The sequence below is a fragment of the Dipodomys ordii genome, unplaced genomic scaffold (genome assembly GCF_000151885.1).
Source record: "Dipodomys ordii isolate 6190 unplaced genomic scaffold, Dord_2.0 Scaffold67, whole genome shotgun sequence".
Taxonomy (NCBI): domain Eukaryota; kingdom Metazoa; phylum Chordata; class Mammalia; order Rodentia; family Heteromyidae; genus Dipodomys; species Dipodomys ordii.
The window spans coordinates 1,489,442-1,510,614 of NW_012267283.1; the positions used below are offsets into that span (position 1 = coordinate 1,489,442).

Sequence of the window (21,173 nt, forward strand, 5' to 3'; positions counted from 1 at the left end):
ACAGGCACCCTATTTCTCCTAGCATGACTGTAATCTGATTGGTAACCGTGAGCCCTGCCTCCTGTGTCTGGCAACTGTGGAGCTGGGGCCTCATCATCGCCCCCAACTACAGCACCATCATGGCTGCCATCTCTACTTCCACTCCTGTAATTTCACAGCCCCAGGTAAGTGATTCAGACCAGCATCCATTTGGGCTAATCACAGCTTGGTCAAATATTTAAATTGATTTTTACAAGGTGTGTTTTACTCTAGGGATTATGTATAGTTCTCTTATTATAATTTTGTGGGTACTTAGAAAATGGTGCTTTTGTGAGCCAGGTACCATTTAGTTCAGGAAGCAGCTGGAACAATGAACAATGGTTTTAGTGAACTGACCTCTGTTCGGAGAGGGCCTTGGTTTTCAGCACTTAGGATGCCTGACTCTTATTTTGGATGCTGAATTCCAAATCAAGACAAGTCAGTGGCAAATTTTGCTGCTTTTCAACTTTCTCAGTTGTTGTTGTTGTTGTTGTTGTTTAATGAAATATCTCAGGGTAACTTGAATCTGGTAAGTATCCCACTGCTGCCTCAGCATCTTCTGGTAACTAGTATTTCCTCTTCTAGGAAATTGGAAGACAAAATTGATTCTAGAAACCTTTGAACAGTTTCTAGGAAGTACTTTTGCTGTCTGGGATGTCTCTGTTCACATTGTTGTACAACCTGCTTTCTGAAGTATTCACCAGACTCTGTGGGGCTCAGCAGGCTGTGTGGTACAATAGGAACAGACTTTGGAGTCATTAGGCTTCAGTTGACAGCCCTGTACCTTGGACTGTTGAACAAAGAGCCTGAGTCCCTCTCTCATTGTCAATTTCCTTTCCCTCATTTGGTCTTCATATGTTTTTTGTGGATTAAATGACAGAACACATGAAAAGCATGGAGAAGGAACTCGAGTGTAAGTGTAGTTTACTCCATTTCATCTTCCTTGATCTTTACTCTTCAAGAGTAGGATCTTTCAGTTTTGACAATCATTTAGACAAAGATTAAAGAACAACTGTATAACTATAATAAAGAGCCATGTTGATTGGAATTTCCTTTTTTTTGGTATGGAATGTTACTCCATGTTTTTTATTCAGTATAATTTTGCGAGATGCTAAAATTTTGTCAGCCAGATGTGTGAGGGCAGCTCATGCCTGTAATCCTAGCAAATCAGGAAGCTGAGTTCTTGAAATCAAGGTCAAAGCCAGCCTAGAAAGGAAAGTTCATGAGACACTTACCTCCAATTAACTGCCAAAAATCTGGATATGGAACTGTGGCTTAAGTGGTAGAGTACCAGCCTTGAGTGAAAAAACTGAGAGACAGAGTCCAGGCCCTAAGTTAGGTACTCACAAGCCTCAATACTGAGGCTTGAACTTGAGGTCTTTCACTAGCTAGGCATGCTCTCTTCCACTTGAGCCACAATTCTAATCCTTTTTATGGGGTTGTTATTTTTGAGATAGGGCCAGCCCTGGACAGCAAACCTCCCTTGTTGCCGGGACAACAAGGTATGTACTATCACACTCAGTTTTCCTGTTTCCCAATTGTGTTTTCTTGGTAGCTTTGAATGATAGGCATATACCCCTGTACCCAACCGTTTTTTGAGATGGAGTCTAGCCAACTTTTATTACCTGAGCTGGCCTTGAACCATAATCCCTCAGTCTCTGCTATCTATGTAGTTAGGACTATATGCTTGAGACATGGTACTCACCTTGCTTTTCTTTTTTTCATTTAAGAAGGAATAAATAAAATGAGGGAGAACAGAGGAGAAGACATTTTTACTTTATTTCCTATGGGTGCTTCTCCTCCCACCCCCTCAAAAAATTAAAAAGCCTGAGGATCTGGCTTTGGTGGTGCATGCCTATCTATAATCTTAGCTATTTTGGAGACTGAGATCTGGAGGATTTCTGTTTGAAGTCTTTGAGACTTTGACCTCCAGTTAACTTGCAAAATGTTGGACCAGGGACCTTGTTTAACTGGTGGGGTGCTAGCTATGATGGGAAAAAGCTGAGTGAGAGCTCAGGTCCCAGAATCACAACCAAAAATCAATAAAACAACCTGAAGATTTTATCACATGGATAAAATGCATGCTGCTCTTCAATGCTTTTAGTATTATTTCCAGAATATTTAGTGTTTCCTCTATCATGTGTATTTCTCTTTTTGCCAGAAGGATCATTGCCTATTCAATACTTCATTTACTTTGGCTGTTTGGTTACTAGTAACCTCAGTGGGGTTTTTTGGTACCTGAGAAACTTGGAGAATAACTGAAGAGACTTAGTGCATGTCATCCGAGGTCACCATGTCAGAGTCCAATGCAGCTGTTCCTAGTGGCCACTATGTGAGCCTTTTGTAGAGTAAGCGAGGCCTTGGTGCTGGGTTCTGGACAAGACATGTCCTCATCCCACTGTCCCTGTCCTTTGTCAGAATTTCCAACAGCATCAACCTACCTGCTCATTACCCCTCTGACACAAGCGACTGTTAGCAGGCAAACAATATAAACACGTGAGAATAAGTCACTTAATTAAAACATTTAACAATGCCCGAGGCAGAGAGGAGTCAATATAAGCAATTGGCAATGTGTACTCTTATAAATTTTCTTTATCCTTTCTCCCTCCCCCCTCTGGCCTCCCCCCCCCCAGCCTTTTCACTTTCTTATTTGTTTGTTTGTTTGTTTATTTATACTTCTGTTTTCACTCCTGAGTGAAAACTTGTTCTTGCTAAGCAGTCACCATCCCTTTAACCTGTTTGCTTTAGTTAGTTACTAGATAGGATTTCAGCTTTTGGGGCTGGATGCTGGATCCCCTTACCTACAGCCTTTACCAAGGCTGGATTATATCCACCTTAGCTGGCCTTGACCGGCAGCCTTCCTCATCTCTAACTCCTGAGTATCTGTGATCCTGAGTATCTGTGTAAACTTTTTATGGTAAAATGACTGTATCTATTAAAATTGTTCATCTTTGCACATGTTCTGTTTCCTTCTCGGTGTCTATGTTAAAAAAACATGTGCTCATCTGAGACCAGGGTGGAATAAATATATAAAGATATACATTGAGGTAGTGGTTACAGACCAAACAGTAAGAAGTTTCCTAGTATCCTGTAGTGGAAGACTTAATAAATTCAGAAGTATATGGTTTATATTCAATAACATATCAGTAAAAAAAATTTGAGCATATCAACATAGAACTATATTGCCCTAAAATACCCCCATTTCCCCCCCTAGAACTGAAGCTTCAATTCAGGGCCTTATTTTTGTTTTCCACTCAAAGCTGGCACTCTAGCACATGAGCCATAGTTCTACTTCTATCTTTTCAGTAGTTAATTGGAGATGAGAATCTCAAAGACATTCCTGTCTGGGCTGCCTTCAAACTGTGATCCTCAAATCCAACCTTCTGAGTAGTTAGGATTATAGGTGTGAGTCACTAGTGTCAGGCTTACCTTAAGATATTTTATGAAGGTACCTGGATTGCCTTATGAGATTTTATGAAGGGGAAAGAAAACAAGATACAAAATAATTATTATAAGAAGATATCGTTAAAATGATTAAAACAAAGTTGTATGATTTTAGGTACATCAATGGAAATGCACAGTGGAAATTCTAGTACATACATTATCAGGATGATGATTCTTAGAATTGGACTTGGACTTGGGAAGATGAGCAGTCTCTCCAAAGCTTAATCCTACCCAACAAAAGCTCATTCATCTGTCTTTATTTATTTATTTATTTTGGTTGGCCATGGGGCTTGAACTCTGGGCCTGGGCACTGTCCCTGCACTCTTCAGCTCAAAGCAAGCGCTCTACAGCTTGAGTCACAGCGCCACTTCCAGTTTTCTAGCGGTTTATTGGAGATAAGAGTCTCATGAACTTTCCTATCCAAGCTGGCTTTGAAACATGATCCTCAGATCTCAGCCTCCTGAGTAGCTAGGATTACAAGTGTGAGCCACCGGCACACAGCTTCATTTGTCTTTTACTTCTTTCATGAACTTAAACTTAATTGCAAATGTTCTCCTTAAGCCTCATTAATGAAAAGCAAAAAGGGTCAAGAAACACTGGAACACTGGAGTCTTCTAGTCAGAGTGGTGGAGCTAAAAGCTTGGCTCCAGCATTTATTAGCTGAGCCTGAGGGCAAGATAGTCATACCTTCCAAATGAACAGAGCAATAATGAATCCAGTCACATAGGGTTGTTTTAATGATGGCAAGACAAAATAGGTATAAAACTTAGAATCATGTCTGACAGACATTGCCCATGTGTATTTGCAAGCCTTATTATTGTTCAGCAAGTGCTGTAGCAGGTCTGGGATTACAAGAATAAATGAGATAAATAGGCCTTTGTCCTGCTATTGCTCAGAAATATAGTGAGAGATATCCAGATAGAGAAACAACAAAATTATAATACTTTATCACAAATATTATGACACATATGAATGGATATTCTGCCTGTCAAATAGAGCATCCATCAGACATTTGAGAGTCAGAGAAGCTTCTTGAAAGAAGATCAGCAGACCTGCAGCCAATGGATGAGTAGGAGTTATTTTTGGCATGGAAGAAGTAAGACGCATAAGTGTCAAATGCTCTAAGATGAGAGAGAGAACAGAGGTTAGAATTTAGTTCAAGATATTCTCAGTACTATGATGTGAGGCTGTCACCACTGATGTCCCTAGTGCCATTTCTACTAGCTCACAAGAGCTGATAGTTGAATTTTCAAGAATTTCATGATTTGATTGACTTCATGCTATAGCCACTGTGGAGTATTTACACTACCAGAATTGGCAAACTCAAAGTGTCAGTGGGAGATTTTGTAGGGCATTGTAAGCCATGTCAGGGAATTTAAAATTAACCTTCAGAAGTTGTGCAGTTTAATGATTGTCTAGGCTTTTGAGTCTTAGGTCTAGGTTCATGCCCTGACTTTTGACCATTCTCTTGAGCAGTCTCTTATTGTCAATCATGATAACTGAGTCTCACTGTTCTGATTATTTATATGGAAGTTACTTTCAAATGGGAAACTAAGGCTGCTTGCCAGGAATCAGCCATAAATTGGGGTATTGGGGTCACAAGGTGAGGTGATTGTTTTTTCAGGAGGGATGAAGACCATTTTGATCACATGGTTACAGGCTCCTCCAGTTGGGAATGGGCCTCCTGATTAGCTGTTCCAATATAATTTGTACAGTCAAATTTTAGTTCACAGCTTACTTGTTCTTGCTTCCATAGCTATGCATTGATATCTTCTCTCCTACTGGTTGTATTCTCTAGGTTTGGAGAAGGTTAAAGTTATTTAAATGTAACATCATCTTAGTCAAAGACTAATGAGCAATTCACTACATCAGCTTAGTCTGGTATTGTCTGGCACATCCACCTGCATTCTTTTAAAGTGAATTCAGGGGCCTGAGTAAAGATAAACTCCATCCAGTGTGAAAGGCCTGAAAATCCTTTTACAAGGCACAAACAATGGATTTTTTTGAAGGCTTTTGGTTTTGTTTGTTTGTCTATTCATTCAATAACAAAGAACATTTTTCTAGTTAAGGCTGCCTAATACTAGCTCTAAACTAATTAATATGAGCAAATAGCCTGTGATTGTTTCAAACAATAATAGGGAGAAAGCTTTCATTGTCACTCCAACTGGGATGGCTGTTTAGTTTGTGAAAGATAGGCCTTGTACTTTGAAGTGGAACAAGTTTTGATTCTCTGTTTTACTCCTGCTGGGACTGTAAGATGGTTTTTGTTTTCTCAAAGAGAAAGAGAGAGAGAGAAAGAAAGAGAGAGAGAGAGAGTGCATACCCAGTTTTCACAAAGCTAGATGATCCCAAGATGAGACTAGCAGGCACAGGATATTTCTGTTTGTAGTTGATTGATAGTCTTGCTTTTCCAATGCTGATAATGAGCTTCCTTATCCAAAAGCTCACAAGGATGCACTGGCAGATTGGAAAGGAACCTGCTCATCATTGGTTTAAGTTTATGTGTGGATATTGAGAAGGTAGGGTGAGGATGGCATAGGAAATAATAATAAAAAATCCTGATATTCTTAAAATAGTTCTTTTTCTGTTTCTAGGACTCTTATTAAGCAATCCGTTTTGAAGGTTTGATCAGGTTACTGTGGATAGAATTTGAATTGAAGTTTTTATTTTTAATGGAGTCATTAGTTTAAAAACTGAGTATGTTATTTGGCTTCTCTCAAACCCAAGATTGATACTAGAGACCAGAATAGATTTTGAGAACTTACAAGGTATTTAGCTTCCATCCCTATGAGTCCAGTGAGGGAAGGAAGCTTTCCATTTTGCTTTACCAGCTATTTCTTTCTGCCTCCCATTTGCTAAATGACCATTTTGGTTTTTAAGCCAAGGACTGAAAGGTATTTTGATCCTTGTAAGTGATGCTTTCATTAAAGGTGTGAATTTATGTAGATTTTCAGGGACTTAACAGATGGTCAGTCTCTGAAGTAGGAAATCATGGATATCTTCTTGATAGTACTTTCTCTTAGATTGAAGTGTGAGTATTTAATTGCAGCATGAAATATTATTCATAACAGTATGAAGTTCCCAGTGTCACACAAGATAGAGTCTTCACTACGTCAGGTCTTGCCTGACATGCAGTTGAGAGTACACAGTCTGAGTGCATTTTGGTTCAAATCTAAAATACTATTCACAATAGTTAGGCAGTCTTTCAACAGAGGTTTCTCTGCTTAATATTTTAGCTTAATATTTAGCTATAGACTTAAAATAATATGCATAGTACTCCAGTGTAAATGGAAAAAAAAAGGGTCTGCCAATTGCTTTCTACTGTAGTATGACCCTTAAATCAAGCCCAGGCCTACGTTAGTTCTTTTCATTTTACCCATAATTATTCAGGGAGTTTTCTTACAGGGAGAAAATGGTTTCTGTTGCATATGGTCTGTGTATATGCTGTGCATATGTGTTATGCTAGAAGACTCATCAGATGAAAGCCAAGTTAGATAAACATTCTACAGAAAGCTCCAGCGTGCTGCCAGGAATAAATGCATGTGGAGATAAACACTGAGATTTTTTTACTTATTCCGTCTCTTAAAACCTGTTTCTATTAGACATTTGTTCTCCGATTGCCATTTAAATTCATTTATGCTCCTTTTGTGTTTATAAGTACTGATAAATTTTGAGAGGATATCTTATTTTGGAATCTGAGAGCACATTTTGTATTTGCTTTTCATAAGATAAATTGTTCAGGGGCACTTAGGGTAAACCACAGATAATACCTTCCATATTTGTTTATTTTTCTTTTTAATATATCTTTTTTTTCTTTGTCAGACTTGGAGCTTGAACTCAGGGCCTGGGCATTGTCCCTGAGCCTCTTTGTGCTCAAGACCAACACTCTACCACTTGAGCCATAGCACCACTTTCAGTTTAACTGAAAGTTAACTGAGCCTGGACGCTGTCCCTGAGCTCTTCAGCTCAAGGTGAGCGCTCTGCCACAGCATCACTTCTGGTTTTCTGATGGTTTATTGGAGATAAGAGTCTCACAGACTTTCCTCAGATCTCAGCCTCCTGAATAGCTAGGATTATAGGTGAGAGCCACCAGTGCCTGGCCAGGAGCTCCTCTTTTATCTCTCAATGGGTGTATGGCTTTCTCTTTGTACCACAATGGTATAGGTTTGTCTATTCTTCTATGAGATCTCTGATTTCTTGTCTTTGAACTCTGTGATAGATTTTCCATAAACAAACTTAAGGTGGGAAAATGACCTGTAGTTTCTTCTATAATCATAAAGTCTAGGGGATAGTTGTTTTTTGTTTTTGTTTTTGAGATCTGTACATTGTTCTCATAAGACTGTTGTTAAGAGAGGGAGAGTACAGTCAAGAATCCAGTGAACATCCGACAGAATTAAGAAGGCTGAGGAAAAGGGTGAGTAGAAGAATAGATGTGCATATTAAAAGGGGTGACATTGATCAAGATATATTGTATTCATAAGCTATTTTGTTAAATGGCAACCCCTTTGTACAACTACTTAAACATAATAATAATAAAAAATTAAGAAAAAAATCAACCTGGCCCAGGTGCTGATGGCTCACATCTGTAATCCTAGCCACTAATGAGGCTGAGATCTAAGGATTGTAGTTCCAAGCCAGACCAGGCAGGAAACTCTTTGAGGCTCTTCTCTCCAATTAACTACTAAAAAAGCAGAGTAGAAGTGTGACTCAAGTGGAAGAGCACCAGCCTTGAGTAAGAAAACTGAGGAAGAGTGCCTGAGCACTAAATTCAAGCCTGAGTAACAAAACACACACCCAAACACACAAAAAACAATTAGCCGGACTTGTGTGATGGGGCTACCATTTGGTAATGCATAGTGTCACTTCAACACGTTCATTAAATTAAATTTCTTCTGGTTACAACTGATTGTTCTAGAGGAACTCAGGGTGAGAAAGATGAAAGCATGTTAATGCTAGCTCCTCAGTGTCCATCAGAAATGATCATGGAGTAGATTACTTTCTAGACTAGGCTGACAATGAAGCAGTTTTCAGAGATGCTGGAAGCTTTCAGGAGCAAGAAGTGGGGGCCTACAGGAAGAAAAGCAGGGAATGGTTGATGGCATAATTCCAAGGTCAGGATGGACAGCAAGAGATTTCCAATCATTTGTACTTAGATGAACAGCCACCAGCTAGCATGTGGAGATTCTGGAGCCTTCGTTCAAGCCAGGAAGGAAGAGTTGGTCCTCTAGATTCAAGTTTGAACCCCAACTTCCAAGGCCTTGTGTGCTGAACATATCCTTGATTATGGTTGGTGAGGTTACCAAGTAGCCTGGCACAAACACTGGAGGGGAGGACCTGTCGAGTATTGGAGCCCATGATTCAGTGGCACAGGTTCAGAGCTTACCTCTGGTGGACATGTTGGGGTATATAGTGATAACACAGAACCTCCTTCTGGGAGACTTGTCCAGATGGAGCGACTCAGCTGCTGGCCAGCCCATTCCATTGTGCCTTTGAAGAATAGCTTGAAGCACAAGGATTCCACTGTATTTCCACATTGGAATTCAGCCCTATGGCAATGGAGAAAGAGGCTGAAGAAACAGGGTAAATCATGGGGACTCCCATAAGACAAGAGAATTATAGTCTTCAGCCACACCATAGTACTTTGCTCTTTCAAACAATGCATCAGGAATGAACATTTAATCTGAATTTTCCATTGTTTTTCTGTGCCTGTGCTGAGACTCAAACTCAGGGCCTTGTGCTCTTTCTTAGCTTTTTTTTTTTTTTAACTGTAGGTTGGTATTCTACCACTTGAGTCACAGCTCCACTTCTGGATATTTTTACTGACTAACTGAAGATAAGAGTCTCATGGATTTGTCTGCCCCAGTCTGGCTTAGAATTGTGATCCATAGATCTCAGCTTCCTAAGTAGTTAAGATTACAGGTGTGAGCCACCAGCACCCAGCTTTGTTTGACTGCATTTTAGTATTAAAAAACCCCCAGAAACTCATGGTGTAATTTATTTATTTTCCAGTTGATGAATGTTTATGCTGCATCTACTAGTTTGGTTTATAAAAAAGTGGAAATGGAAAAATTGCTGTATGACTTTTGGTTGTTTTTGCCAAACCCTATTTCAAAGTTGTGCTGAGTTTTATTTTCACCAGGTGTGGTGTGATTCTCCTTACCAACTCAAACTTGCTGATTGTTGCCTATCTCTGACTCCTTGTTCCTCTGACCCTTTGTCAGAGTGATTTTCTTTCCATGTGATTATGGGCCACTAAGGGTTTCTCTTCTGTGAATTTCCTGTTTTCATGTTTGCCCATTTTTCTATTGGACCCTTTGGCTTATCTCTTTTTGATTTGCAAGAAAATTTTGCACATTATTATAAAGCAGATCTTTATGTGTATTGAAAAGCTTTTTTTCGGTATAACCATTAACTTTTCTATTCACTCATAAAGTTGTACACTGAAGTTTTAAGTTTTTGAGCAGTTATGATTTGTAAACTTTTTGTGTGTGTGCTGGTCCAGGGACTTGAACTCAGGACCTGGATGTTTTCCCTGAGCTCCTTTTTGTTCAAGGCTAGTGCTCTATTACTTGAGCCACAGCTTCACTTCTGGCTTTTTTTGTAGTTCATTGGAGATAAGAATCTCACAGACTTTTCTGCCTGGCTGGCTTTGAACTGCAATCCTTAGATCTCACCTTCCTCAGTAGCTAAGATTATACTCATGAGCCACTGGTGCCCCATTTGATTTGTAAATTTGATGTGATTTCTAAGCCCTTGGGATATGGAATCAGGAAGATTGTGAACATGAAATGAATTCAAGGCTAGCCCAGATAATATCGGAGGACTCCCTATGTGACATCTCCCTACCCCAGAAAAAACAACAATTAGAAATGGAGAGTGTGACTACAGAACCAATGGAAGGGCAGGGTGAATTCAAATAGTCCAGTTTGGGTTTGTTAGTTCATCTGACACTTTCAGGTCTACCCCTGAGGCCAACTGTTCTGCTGCTTTGAGCACATGCTGTCCTTCCTGGGATTTTATTCTTTGGGATGACCGGTTCATGTTCACTGGGGCTCACCTGAGAGACTCCTGTGTAACTGTCATGTGCAAGCAGTGAGAATATCAGGAATTCCCACCTATGGTTTATGTTTGTTTCTTCTCAGAATTGATAGTAGTCCAACTTCATCAGATTACAATCATTTGTGATATACTTGGGGTCAGGATTTCTTGTTTACTTTTCTTTTTGAAGACAGGGTATATGTTCCTTGAACTTAAAATATTATTGCTTCAAGCCTTCAGAGGGCTGAGATGACAGAAAAGCACCACCACACCTGACTTTATGACTTCTTAAGAATCTTTTAGGGGGCTGGGATTCCTCAGCACCACATAAACAGAAAAAAAAGCTGAAGTAGTGTTGTGGCTCAAGTGGTAGAGCGCTAGCCTTGAGCTGTAGAGCTGAAGGACAGCACCCAGGCTGAGTTCAAGCCCCATGATGCCCCCACCAAAAAAAAGGCTCTTTTATTTTATTTCCCAAATTGGAATCTAAGCTGAAAAAGACCTCCTCCTTGGTCCCTGCAGTGCAAATAGAAATGATTACTCTTTTGTATGTGGTCTACTCTTTCACTGATATGGAAGTTGTTGTCAGGATTCCTCGCTTAATGAGTGGGTTTTGGTTCTAAGGCATTGCCTCTGCCGAGGCCAGAACTCATTTTTTTTTCTCAGTGGTACTTAAAACACAGTCTTCATCTGTTTTTATAATCTCTTGCCAAGATAGCCTCTTAACGTAGTTTACAGTTCTCTTTTAGCACAGTGATGCTTCTAAAAACTATATTGTATTTTACTAGTCATCTTAGTGAATTGGTGGCTTTTACCCTTCCTTCTCTTAGGGACCATTGAAAATTCTTTGAAAATTTTCTAAGTATGACAATGCACGTTTTCTCAGCCTGGTAGAAAGGAACTTCAGCAGATTAAATACTTTTATTGACTTAACATTTATTGTTTCCTATAGTTTCTTTTCCTTCCTCTCCTACTGCTCCTGCTCCTGCTCCTGCTGCTCCTCCTCCTCCTTTTCTTCTTCCTCCTCCTACTCTTCCTCCTCCTCCCCCTCCACCCCCTTCCTTCTTCTTCTTCTGCTTTTTCCCTTGTGCCAGTATGGGACTTTGAACTTGGGGCCTAGCACTCTCACTTGGCTTTTTCTGTTGAGGACTGGTGCTCTGCCATGACGGGGTACTGTCTCTGAGCTTTTTTGGCTGAAGGCTAGTGCTCTACCACTTGAGCCACAGCACCACTTCAGGCTTTTTTCTGTTAATGTGGTACTGAAGAATTGAACCCAGGGCTTAGTGCATAGTAGGCAAGCACTCTACCATTGAGCCACATGCCCAGCCCTACTTCTGGCTTTTTTGGTAGTTAATTGGAGATAAGAGTTGTCTGTCTGGGCTGGCTTTGAACAATTCTCAAATATCAGCCTCTTGAGTAGCAAGGATTATAGGAGTAAGCCACCAGCATTTGGCTCCATTGTTTCCTTTTACAATTTATACATTATATTATTGCAGATTCCTTTCTGAATTAATATTTAACATAAATGGGCCTTCTTAGGCAAATCGTTTATAATTTATTAGTTGCACATTCAGTAAAATGAAAAAAATAGGTGAAGAACTCAGTTGTGTTGGCATTGTTTTGTGGCTTTCTGCTTCTAGGGGGAAATTGTCTTACTTTTCTCTCTCTCTCTCTTTTTGAGCTAGTGTATTACTGTGTAGTTCAGGCTGGCCTAGAACTCATAATCCTCAAATCTCAGCCTGCAGAGTGCTAGGATTACAATTCATGTGCTACCAAACTTGGTCTTTCTTTTTTTGTTTTTTATTTCTAATTTGAGGCTCAAAGAAAGGAGAGAGATATTTTTCTCGTGGTTAACGTAATGGCATGTAAATAAATTCTCTGCTACCTCTTTTCTAATTTTCATTGGTTAAAGTGATTATTTTAGATTTAAGGACTAGAGTTGAGAATTTGGTCTTAGAAATCCTTCATACTGGGGCGGGGAAGGTGGCTCAGTGGTAGAGCGCTTGCCTTGCATGCATGAGGCCCTGGGTTCGATTCCTCAGCACCACATAAGCAAAAAGAAAAAAGCCGGAAGTGGCGCTGTGGCTCAAGTGGTAGAGCGCTAGCCTTGAGCTGAAGAGCTGAGGGACAGCGCCCAGGCCCAGAGTTCAGGCCCCACGACTGGACCAAAAAAAAGAAAAGAAAAGAAAAGAAATCCTTTATACTTTAATTTTAAAAATGTGAAAATAGAGGCATAGAGCAGTAATAGAACTTAGTGGAGACCAGAGTATTTGGTGGAAATCAAATTCAGGTAGAGACCTGGTTAGTGAAGAGGACCCATGAGCTCCTCACCTTCTCTATCATTGGACTTCAATAAAAGTGGGAACCACATTGGCTTTACTTGTATTTTGTTGCTGGCTGTCTATCCAGTGTAGATTAAAATCTCTTCACGTATTCCAGTAGAGTACATGCTTGCATTCTTGCCTGAATACTTAGTAAATCACAAAGGTTTAATTACTAGTCTGTGAGTTTATGCCAGGTGTTCCCTTTTTGTCTTGGCTAATGAACACGTAATTGTCTTGCAAGATGTTAAAGACTACAACATCAGGTGCTTGGAACTGGCACTCAAGTGTATCATTTGATGCCCTTCCAGTATAAGGACCAATGCCTGGTCCATACCTGGCATTCCCTAAATGCTTGTGAGTGAATGCATGCAGAGCACAGGGATGATGAACTCCGTGTGTACGTGCCTCTTTAGAGTTCAGGCTTGGCACATTTGTGATGACTGATGAAATCCCAGACAGGTTGATACAAACCTCTGAGATTTAGAAGATCTGCTCTACACAGGAGCCACTGAGGCCTGCTCCCACCTCTCTGAGATTTAGAATTACTGAAAGAGAAAATGGCATGAATGTGGGCTTTCAGCCACTGAGGACAATGTAATTTTAAACAATTCTACCTTAGCTGTATCTTTGTTGGGAATGGCAAATTTGGTAATCCTTTTTATTGTAGAGACATTTCTAATTGTAGTAGTTTTTTATTTTAGAGTAATTTTCTAAAAAAATTACTGTGTTTCCTCTATTTGTTTTGCAACAGGATATACTTTCATAAAGATGGGAAGAAAATCCTTTATAATCTTCCCTGTAAAAATTTTAGGTTTTTTAATTCTATGCAATGTTCATCTTTTGTCCACATTTTTTCTTTTTTTCAGTAATATGAAAAGTCTTCATCATCTAACATTATTGTAATTTGTAGGTTTTGAAATTATTTTCACTTTTTATTTTTTTCAAGTAGTTTACTACAGGGTTTCAATTTATCATGTTCATTTATGAGTACAACACATCTTGGTCAATGTAACTCCTTCCATTGTTCTCCTCCTTCAAATTACCTGATTCCATTTTCACATATGTATAAAAATTGACTCTTATAACGATATTCACTCACCTTTTCTCTCTCCACTCCTCTAATCTTCTCCCCTCAACCTTCCCTCTCCTCTTAATTGGTGGGTTTTGAACCAGCATATTTAAACTTTCTTTTTTTTTTTTTTTGGCCGGTCATGGGGTTGAGCTCTGGGCCTAGGCACTGTTTCTCAGCTTTTCAACTCAAGGCTAATGCTCTACCACTTGAGCCACAGCACCACTTCTGGTTTTGTAGTGGTTTATTGGAGATAGAGTCTCATGGACTTTCTTGCCTGGGCTGTCTTTGAACCATCATCCTCAGATCTCAGCCTCCTGAGTAGTTAGGATTACAGGCATGAGCCACCAGTGCCTGGCTTAAACTCACTTTTTTTTAAATTGCCATAGTTGATTATGCTTTGCTTCTTAGTTGAATAATAAGATAATTTTACATATATTTTAATGCTTTCCCAGTTCAAGTTCTTACTGGTACAAGTAAGTGATCTTTGACCCCAAATTATTGTTATTATTTTTATAACTATAATCTCATTTAAGAATTATGTTAGATATTTGCTTTAATTTTATAACTGTGAAAAGTGATGCCTTATGGGTCTTACTTTGCCTGTATTTTGGTTCTTGTATTCTTATTCTTGTTTTGCTTTGCTACTTTTTATTTTTCCATTTTAGCAATTTATCTTTATTTTGTTTATTTTAAAAAATTATCTTTAAGTACTTGTACAAAGGAGTTTCCATTTAGCAAAGCAGCTTATGAATACAATGCATCCAGGTCAATGTCACCACTTTGAACATTCTCACCTCCCATCCCTTCCCTTACTCTTTTGAATTTTTTATTATATACATTGAATTATTGACTGCATTACCCCCTTCTCTTTATTCATCTTCTCCTCTTCCCTTGACATCCCTCTTCTTATTTGTTGCTTTTTGTTGTTTTGTTTCTTTTGCCTTTCTCATGACATACTGTTACAGGTCAGTCAGAACTCCCTTGCTAGATCTCTCCCTCCATCCTTCCCTAGGTCCCTACCTTCCTGTCTCCTTCCCTTCCTACATGTCTTCCAGGAAGTATTGTGGTTTGAATGCAGAGCCTTATTCTTGGTAGGCAAGCACTATAGAGATTGTCTTTAGGAAGGAAAACCTGGATGATGTATGTGTCTGATAGTGTTCTTCATGTGAGAACATCAGTAGAGTTTGCTGTGAAATAAATTTGATCTCAAACATTTTATCCATATAGTAGAGATTCTGATTGTAGGAATTCTATTCCACAAGTATGGGAATCACTTAGTCTCTCCCTCTCCCTTCCTTCCTCTCTCCCTCTCTCCCTTTCTCCCTCTCTCTCTCCCTCCTTCTCACCCTCTCTCTCCTCCTCTATAATAACAATAAAAAATTTAAAAAAAGAAAGACAACAAATGAAGAGATTGGCTTAGGAGGCCAGTGTGGTAATACAAGTGATGATTCTAAGGGTGGAGTAGAATGAACAGGTTTAGCAGATATTTGAAAAGGAGAATTGAGATTCCGTATCATTAATTCAAACAATGAAGATGTAGAAGAAAGGTGGAATTCCCAAGTTTAGTACTCAGGCTACTTGGACATACTGAGTTGTCCAAACTAACAGCCTTTGGGATAGAGACTATTTACAGGAAAAACGTTTTGAGGATTATAAGGAAGATAGAATCAAGAGAGGTAATCCATAGACAAGCCAATGATTTGCCTAGAGCTGGGGAAAGAAGGAACGTGACTGGAAGAAAGAAAGCAATTGATGATGGAAGCTTCTTCAAATTGTAGGAAGAAGTGAGACTCAGGGTACTTGGAAGGCAAAGGTCATGCCTCTTCTGTTGTAATGGAAGAGGGGGAAGGAATAGAGTATTAGACAAGTAATTTTACCTTTTTTGTGGTAGAAAAGTTGAGGGAGTTTCCATCAGAAAATTTTTTTTTATTGTGAAAATACCGTACAGAGTGGTTACAATTACATGGGCAAAGTAATGAGTACATTTCTTATCAAGCATTGTTGCTTCCTCCTTTGTTTCCCCTTCCCATTCCTTTCCATGCCCCCCCATCAGAAAATTTGTATGTTTTTCTGGCAACTGCTGCTAAAGGGGGAAGACAAGGCTCAAAAGTTTGAGAACAGTAGATAAGTTTAAAATTGTTACTGGTCTGCATTGAATATGTAGAGTAACAATTAGGGAGAAAACCAGATTGTTGTGGGCACTAAAGTCCCAGTTGAAGAGAAAAACCATGAACTTAACACTAGTATCAGTGTGGATTTTCTCTAAGCCTTCTTAGGAGCTTTTAGTACATGAGAAATTGATGTTATTTTGCTATATTGTCTTGAAAGTACAGTGTAGCAGAGAGGTTAAATGAGAAAGCCCTCTGTCCTCTTATCTAAGTTTCAAAAATCAAGAAACCATAAAGGTTTGTCATTATTTACTTAGTGGCAGAAACTGAATGAGTTTATGTGAGACTATTTTATAGATTTTACTTATCAAACAATATATGTGTTCCTATGTTTTGTGTCACAAATTAAAATGTGATTATGGGTCTACCAGAAACTTTGCTGGTAATGTTATATACTGAATCGTCACTGTAGAGCTGTTCTTCAAACAAGAGGAAATACAAATCTGAATTCCTGAAGGGCTTCTGATGATTCTAATGCCTTCAAGGAGAGACTGTGTTTCTGTAAAATCTTTAGCTGGATGAGAGAAAAAGGGAAGATGGGAAAGGTATTCCAATGGGATTAAAGCTGAGAGTCAAGGAAGTTGCTACCCTAACACACACACACACACACTCACAAACTACGGTACTAGAAATCAGTACTGAATAAAATCTGAAGACTGGGAAGTTGAAATGAATACTTAGAATGTCACTAGTGTTTCCAAGGGAGAAAGTTGTGGGTGGTAGTGAAGTTCAGGGTGTGACCATGGGTGTAGGCAACTGTTGTAATGCAATCATTACAGATGAGGTCAGGAAAGCAAAAGCAAGAAAGGTAGATGAATGACCCAGAGTAATGACAAGATTTGGAGTGGAATAAAACACTATGTGCCAAGTTCTCTGATTTTTAATGAGTAAGGCACTGCAATATGTATCTAAGATGGCAAGAGATGTACTAGTTGTTTAATACACAGAAAAATTAAGAGGTAAGTTTTTATACAGCAAACAGTATGTAATGTTAATATTGTGATCTAAGAGCTGTTTTAGTCTAGATAAGGAAAGAGACTTCAATATCCAGACATGTTAGAACACTAACACTTCAGTATTTCATACTTTTTAGAATTTCTAGTATTTGTTAAAATTTGTATACAGTCTATGGAAATTCAGTAGAATATTAAAAAATAGTGCTTAAATCTGTCATATTTATTAAGTAGTGTATTAGAAGCATGACAAGATAAAAAGAATATGAACTGCCTTCAAGAAGTTTTTTCTAATTTTAGAAGCCTCACAAACTTAGTTTCAGAAAGATGTTAATTGTGAGATGTTAATTGTCTAGTTTCTTCTTTGTGACTTTTTATTTTCTACTTTTGTTTTTATTGTCTTATATGCCTCAATCCTTTTTGGATTCAAGTATTAGTATAAATGATAAGAAAATATATTCTAATCATTGAAAAATAGGTAAATGTGTTAGGAAGGATGTACTCCATGTTGAAAGAATATATCTCATCTCATCTAAATATATTTTACTCTGTGAGCAGTGTCAAGTATCAACTGTCCTTTGGAGGTTATATTAGGTCCTCCTCAAAGAAAAAGTCATGGGTTGGTTGATGGATGCTATTCTGGAGTTGAGGAGCTGTGGGGGTAGGCTGCGCTGACCACAGGAATGTTCAACAGCAAATGCTGGCTTTGGCCAACGAGCTTTCAATGTATTCTGACCTCTTTGAAATGTTAGCACTGATGAGTACAAATCATCTGTCACAGATTGAACATATTATGTGAGCGTAAGAGTGCAGAATAGGACAATGATATCCTATCGATAAACCATGTGTGTTTACAGATTCCCTAAATAACAGGTCCAAATAAATTTTATTCTGGTAAATAATCCAATTGCAAGTTTCTGTAAAATTTTTGTCTGTCTCATGTATTTTAAGCAAGGTTTCTGGGCCGTGTGGCTTTTTCTAGTAGACTTCAATGACATGCAGCCACCAAGCAGAGACCTTGGCATTTATATATCACCAAGTGTCTTTAATCTTGAGCACTGTTAGAAAACTTAGGCTAGTATAAAATTATAGAGTATTATTATGCAAAAAGTTGGCTATGTGGTTTCTCTTTTTAAACTATTTTTCACCATCTTTCCTCCTTTCTCTTCTAGTTCACAGCCATGAATGACCCACAGTGCTTCTACAATGAGTCCATTGCTTTCTTTTACAACCGGAGTGGGAAGTATCTTGCCACAGAATGGAACACAGTCAGTAAGCTGGTGATGGGCCTTGGAATCACCGTCTGTATCTTTATCATGCTGGCCAACCTTCTGGTCATGGTGGCAATCTACGTCAACCGTCGCTTCCACTTTCCTATTTATTACTTAATGGCTAATCTGGCTGCTGCAGACTTCTTTGCTGGGTTAGCCTACTTCTACCTAATGTTCAACACAGGACCCAATACTCGGAGATTGACTGTTAGCACATGGCTTCTCCGTCAGGGCCTCATTGACACCAGCCTGACAGCATCTGTGGCCAATTTACTGGCTATTGCAATCGAGAGGCATATTACGGTCTTCCGCATGCAGTTGCACACACGGATGAGCAACCGGCGGGTGGTGGTGGTCATTGTGGTCATCTGGACTATGGCCATTGTGATGGGGGCCATTCCCAGTGTGGGCTGGAACTGTATCTGTGATATTGAAAATTGTTCAAACATGGCACCCCTGTACAGTGACTCATACTTAGTTTTCTGGGCCATTTTCAACTTGGTGACCTTTGTGGTAATGGTGGTTCTCTATGCTCACATCTTTGGCTATGTTCGTCAGAGGACTATGAGAATGTCTCGGCATAGCTCTGGACCACGACGCAATCGGGATACCATGATGAGTCTTCTGAAGACTGTGGTCATTGTGCTTGGTGAGTTTCGTCTCCCAATGTACCTTACTATACGGACTCTGTCAGTGTCTTATTGCATGATAGTGGTAAGCATCAATATGAATATTTACTACATCTCTATGCAGAATGTAGAGGGGATAAGGAAACTTCATATGAAAGGCAAGTGGCAAATTCAGCTTACCAACTCTACTATTATAGAATCAGCTCAATCGTGGTCTTTCATGATGGCCATATGAAAGGCGTCATTGAAGATGACTCTCTAAAATGGGAAACACTATAATATGTAAGGCCCAGGGCTCCATCCCAGTACTACTATGGTTGGGAAGACAGGAAAAAGAAAACACCAAAAACCCATCAAATTCATTTAGATTTTGAAAGGTTTCCTAATATATGTAAGGAGTGTGTGACTTCATCTTTTTTTCAGTATTGACCATGGTTTTAAGCTAACTTCTCTGTTGGCTTTGAAATCAATAATCTATATATAAGCTTATATTCTAATACAATGTATGATTATATCATATATATGCTAAGTATATATGATATAATATATATATATATATATATATATATATAATTTTTGTTGGTTCTCTATCATCTGAGCCAAGCCTCTAGGCCCTGCTTTTTTGCTGCTTATATTTTGAAATGTAGTCTAGAAAACTTTTTTTTGGGGGGGGGGTCTGATTGTGGGGCCTGAACTCTGGGCCTGGACACTCTTCCTCAGCTCTTCAACTCAAGGCTAGCATTCTACCACTTGAGCCACAGTGCCACTTCCAGCTTTTTTCTTTTTGCTTATGTGGTGCTCAGGAATAGAACCCAGGGCCTCATGCATGCAAGGCAAGCTCTCTACCACTGAGCCACCTTCCCAGCCCTAGCAAACTTTTATGTAACCTATAAATTTCAGTCTTCTGGATCTCATCTTCTGAGGAACTGGGATTACCCAGGTGAGCTACCAATGCTCAGCTAAATAGAAGATGCTTTGTATACTATAAGTATTCTTTTATTATGGTTATTTCATTGCAGTCTATTTCTAAGTTAGTCTTTGTATTTTATAATTGTTACTATACTGGAGGCAAGTATATAAAGGTGTTATATAGATTTACGTAACAAATTGTGAATTAGTGATATTCTGTGTTACTAGTCTTCACAAAAATTCTCTTTTAGAATTAATTTTCTCTCTGTAGTAACAGAAATCAGTTCTGATTTTGAGGGGAAGACAAAGATTTTATTGTTTTTATAGACTCTAATAACGTTTGCCTTTAAATTTAAAGCAAATGTAAATTTAAATTATTTTTGGTGGATGAAAAAGTTCTTGGTAGTGATTGGAAATAATATATTCATATACTTATGTATGTAGAAAATAGTTAAAGAAGATGAGTAAGTTCTAGGTTCTGACTGGCCTGTGGAAATACATTCACCCAAGGAATAGACATAGAATATTTCTTTAGTGGAAAATTGGTTTAAATCATTATTGACTTGAATTTCATTTTCTCCATAGATATATTGAGATTTATAGTTTACCTTCTTCCTTGCCTTGCCTTGCCTTTATTTTCCTTTCCTCTCCTTTTCTTCCAGTACTGAGGCTTAAACTCTAGGCCTTGTACTCTCAGATTTTTCACTCAAAGCTGATGTTCTGCTATTTGAGCCACACCTCCACTTCTGACTTTTCGTGGGTTAATTTCAGATAAGAGTCTCTCAGGTTTGTCTACCTGGGTTGGCTTCAAACCTTCATCCTCAGATGTCAGCCTCCTGAATACCTAAGATTTACAGATGTGAGCCACCAACAGCTGACATATGTTTAAGTTTTTAAACAGAACCTTTTAGAGACTGAGGATGTTGTTCAGTAGTAGAGTGCTTGCCTAGCATCTTTGTGGTTCAATCCTAGTATCGCACAAAACAAAGCAAGCATAGCAAAAACCTAATTATTTCATCTTTTCTACAGATATTCAGTGGAAAATTCTTGTAATTTTGTTCTTTTTATTCTTCATAAAGCAGAACAGAGGAATGTAATTTGGGATATGTCTTCTGTGTACCCTAAAAGGAGACAGAACTCTAACTATCATTAAATAAATTAACATTGTGGTTGGTGCATTGACTTTGCTTAGGGCAGAGACACATTGTTGATCAATTAGGCAATATTGCTACTGGTGACCCCATCCCCTCAGTCCTGAGATGATCTTATACCACTCAACAAAGCATAGTGGGAGTACAAGGATATTTTTTTTTTGTGTGTGTGTGTGTGTGTGTGCGCGCGTGCGCGCGC

At 38.8% G+C, this 21,173-nt stretch overlaps 1 protein-coding gene across 6 annotated transcripts in view; it reads left to right on the top strand.

The window, feature by feature from the left end:
* The window catches only part of Lpar1 (lysophosphatidic acid receptor 1), a 126,901-nt gene that overhangs the window by 56,902 nt on the left and 48,826 nt on the right, over positions 1 to 21,173 (top strand). For all 6 annotated transcript variants that reach the window (XM_013023313.1, XM_013023316.1, XM_013023315.1 and 3 more), the window contains exons 2-3: positions 5 to 164; positions 18,187 to 18,934. In XM_013023313.1, coding sequence (XP_012878767.1) covers positions 120 to 164; positions 18,187 to 18,934 — 793 coding nt within the window. In that variant the 5' untranslated portion in view covers positions 5 to 119. The remainder of the gene's footprint in view (positions 1 to 4; positions 165 to 18,186; positions 18,935 to 21,173) is intronic.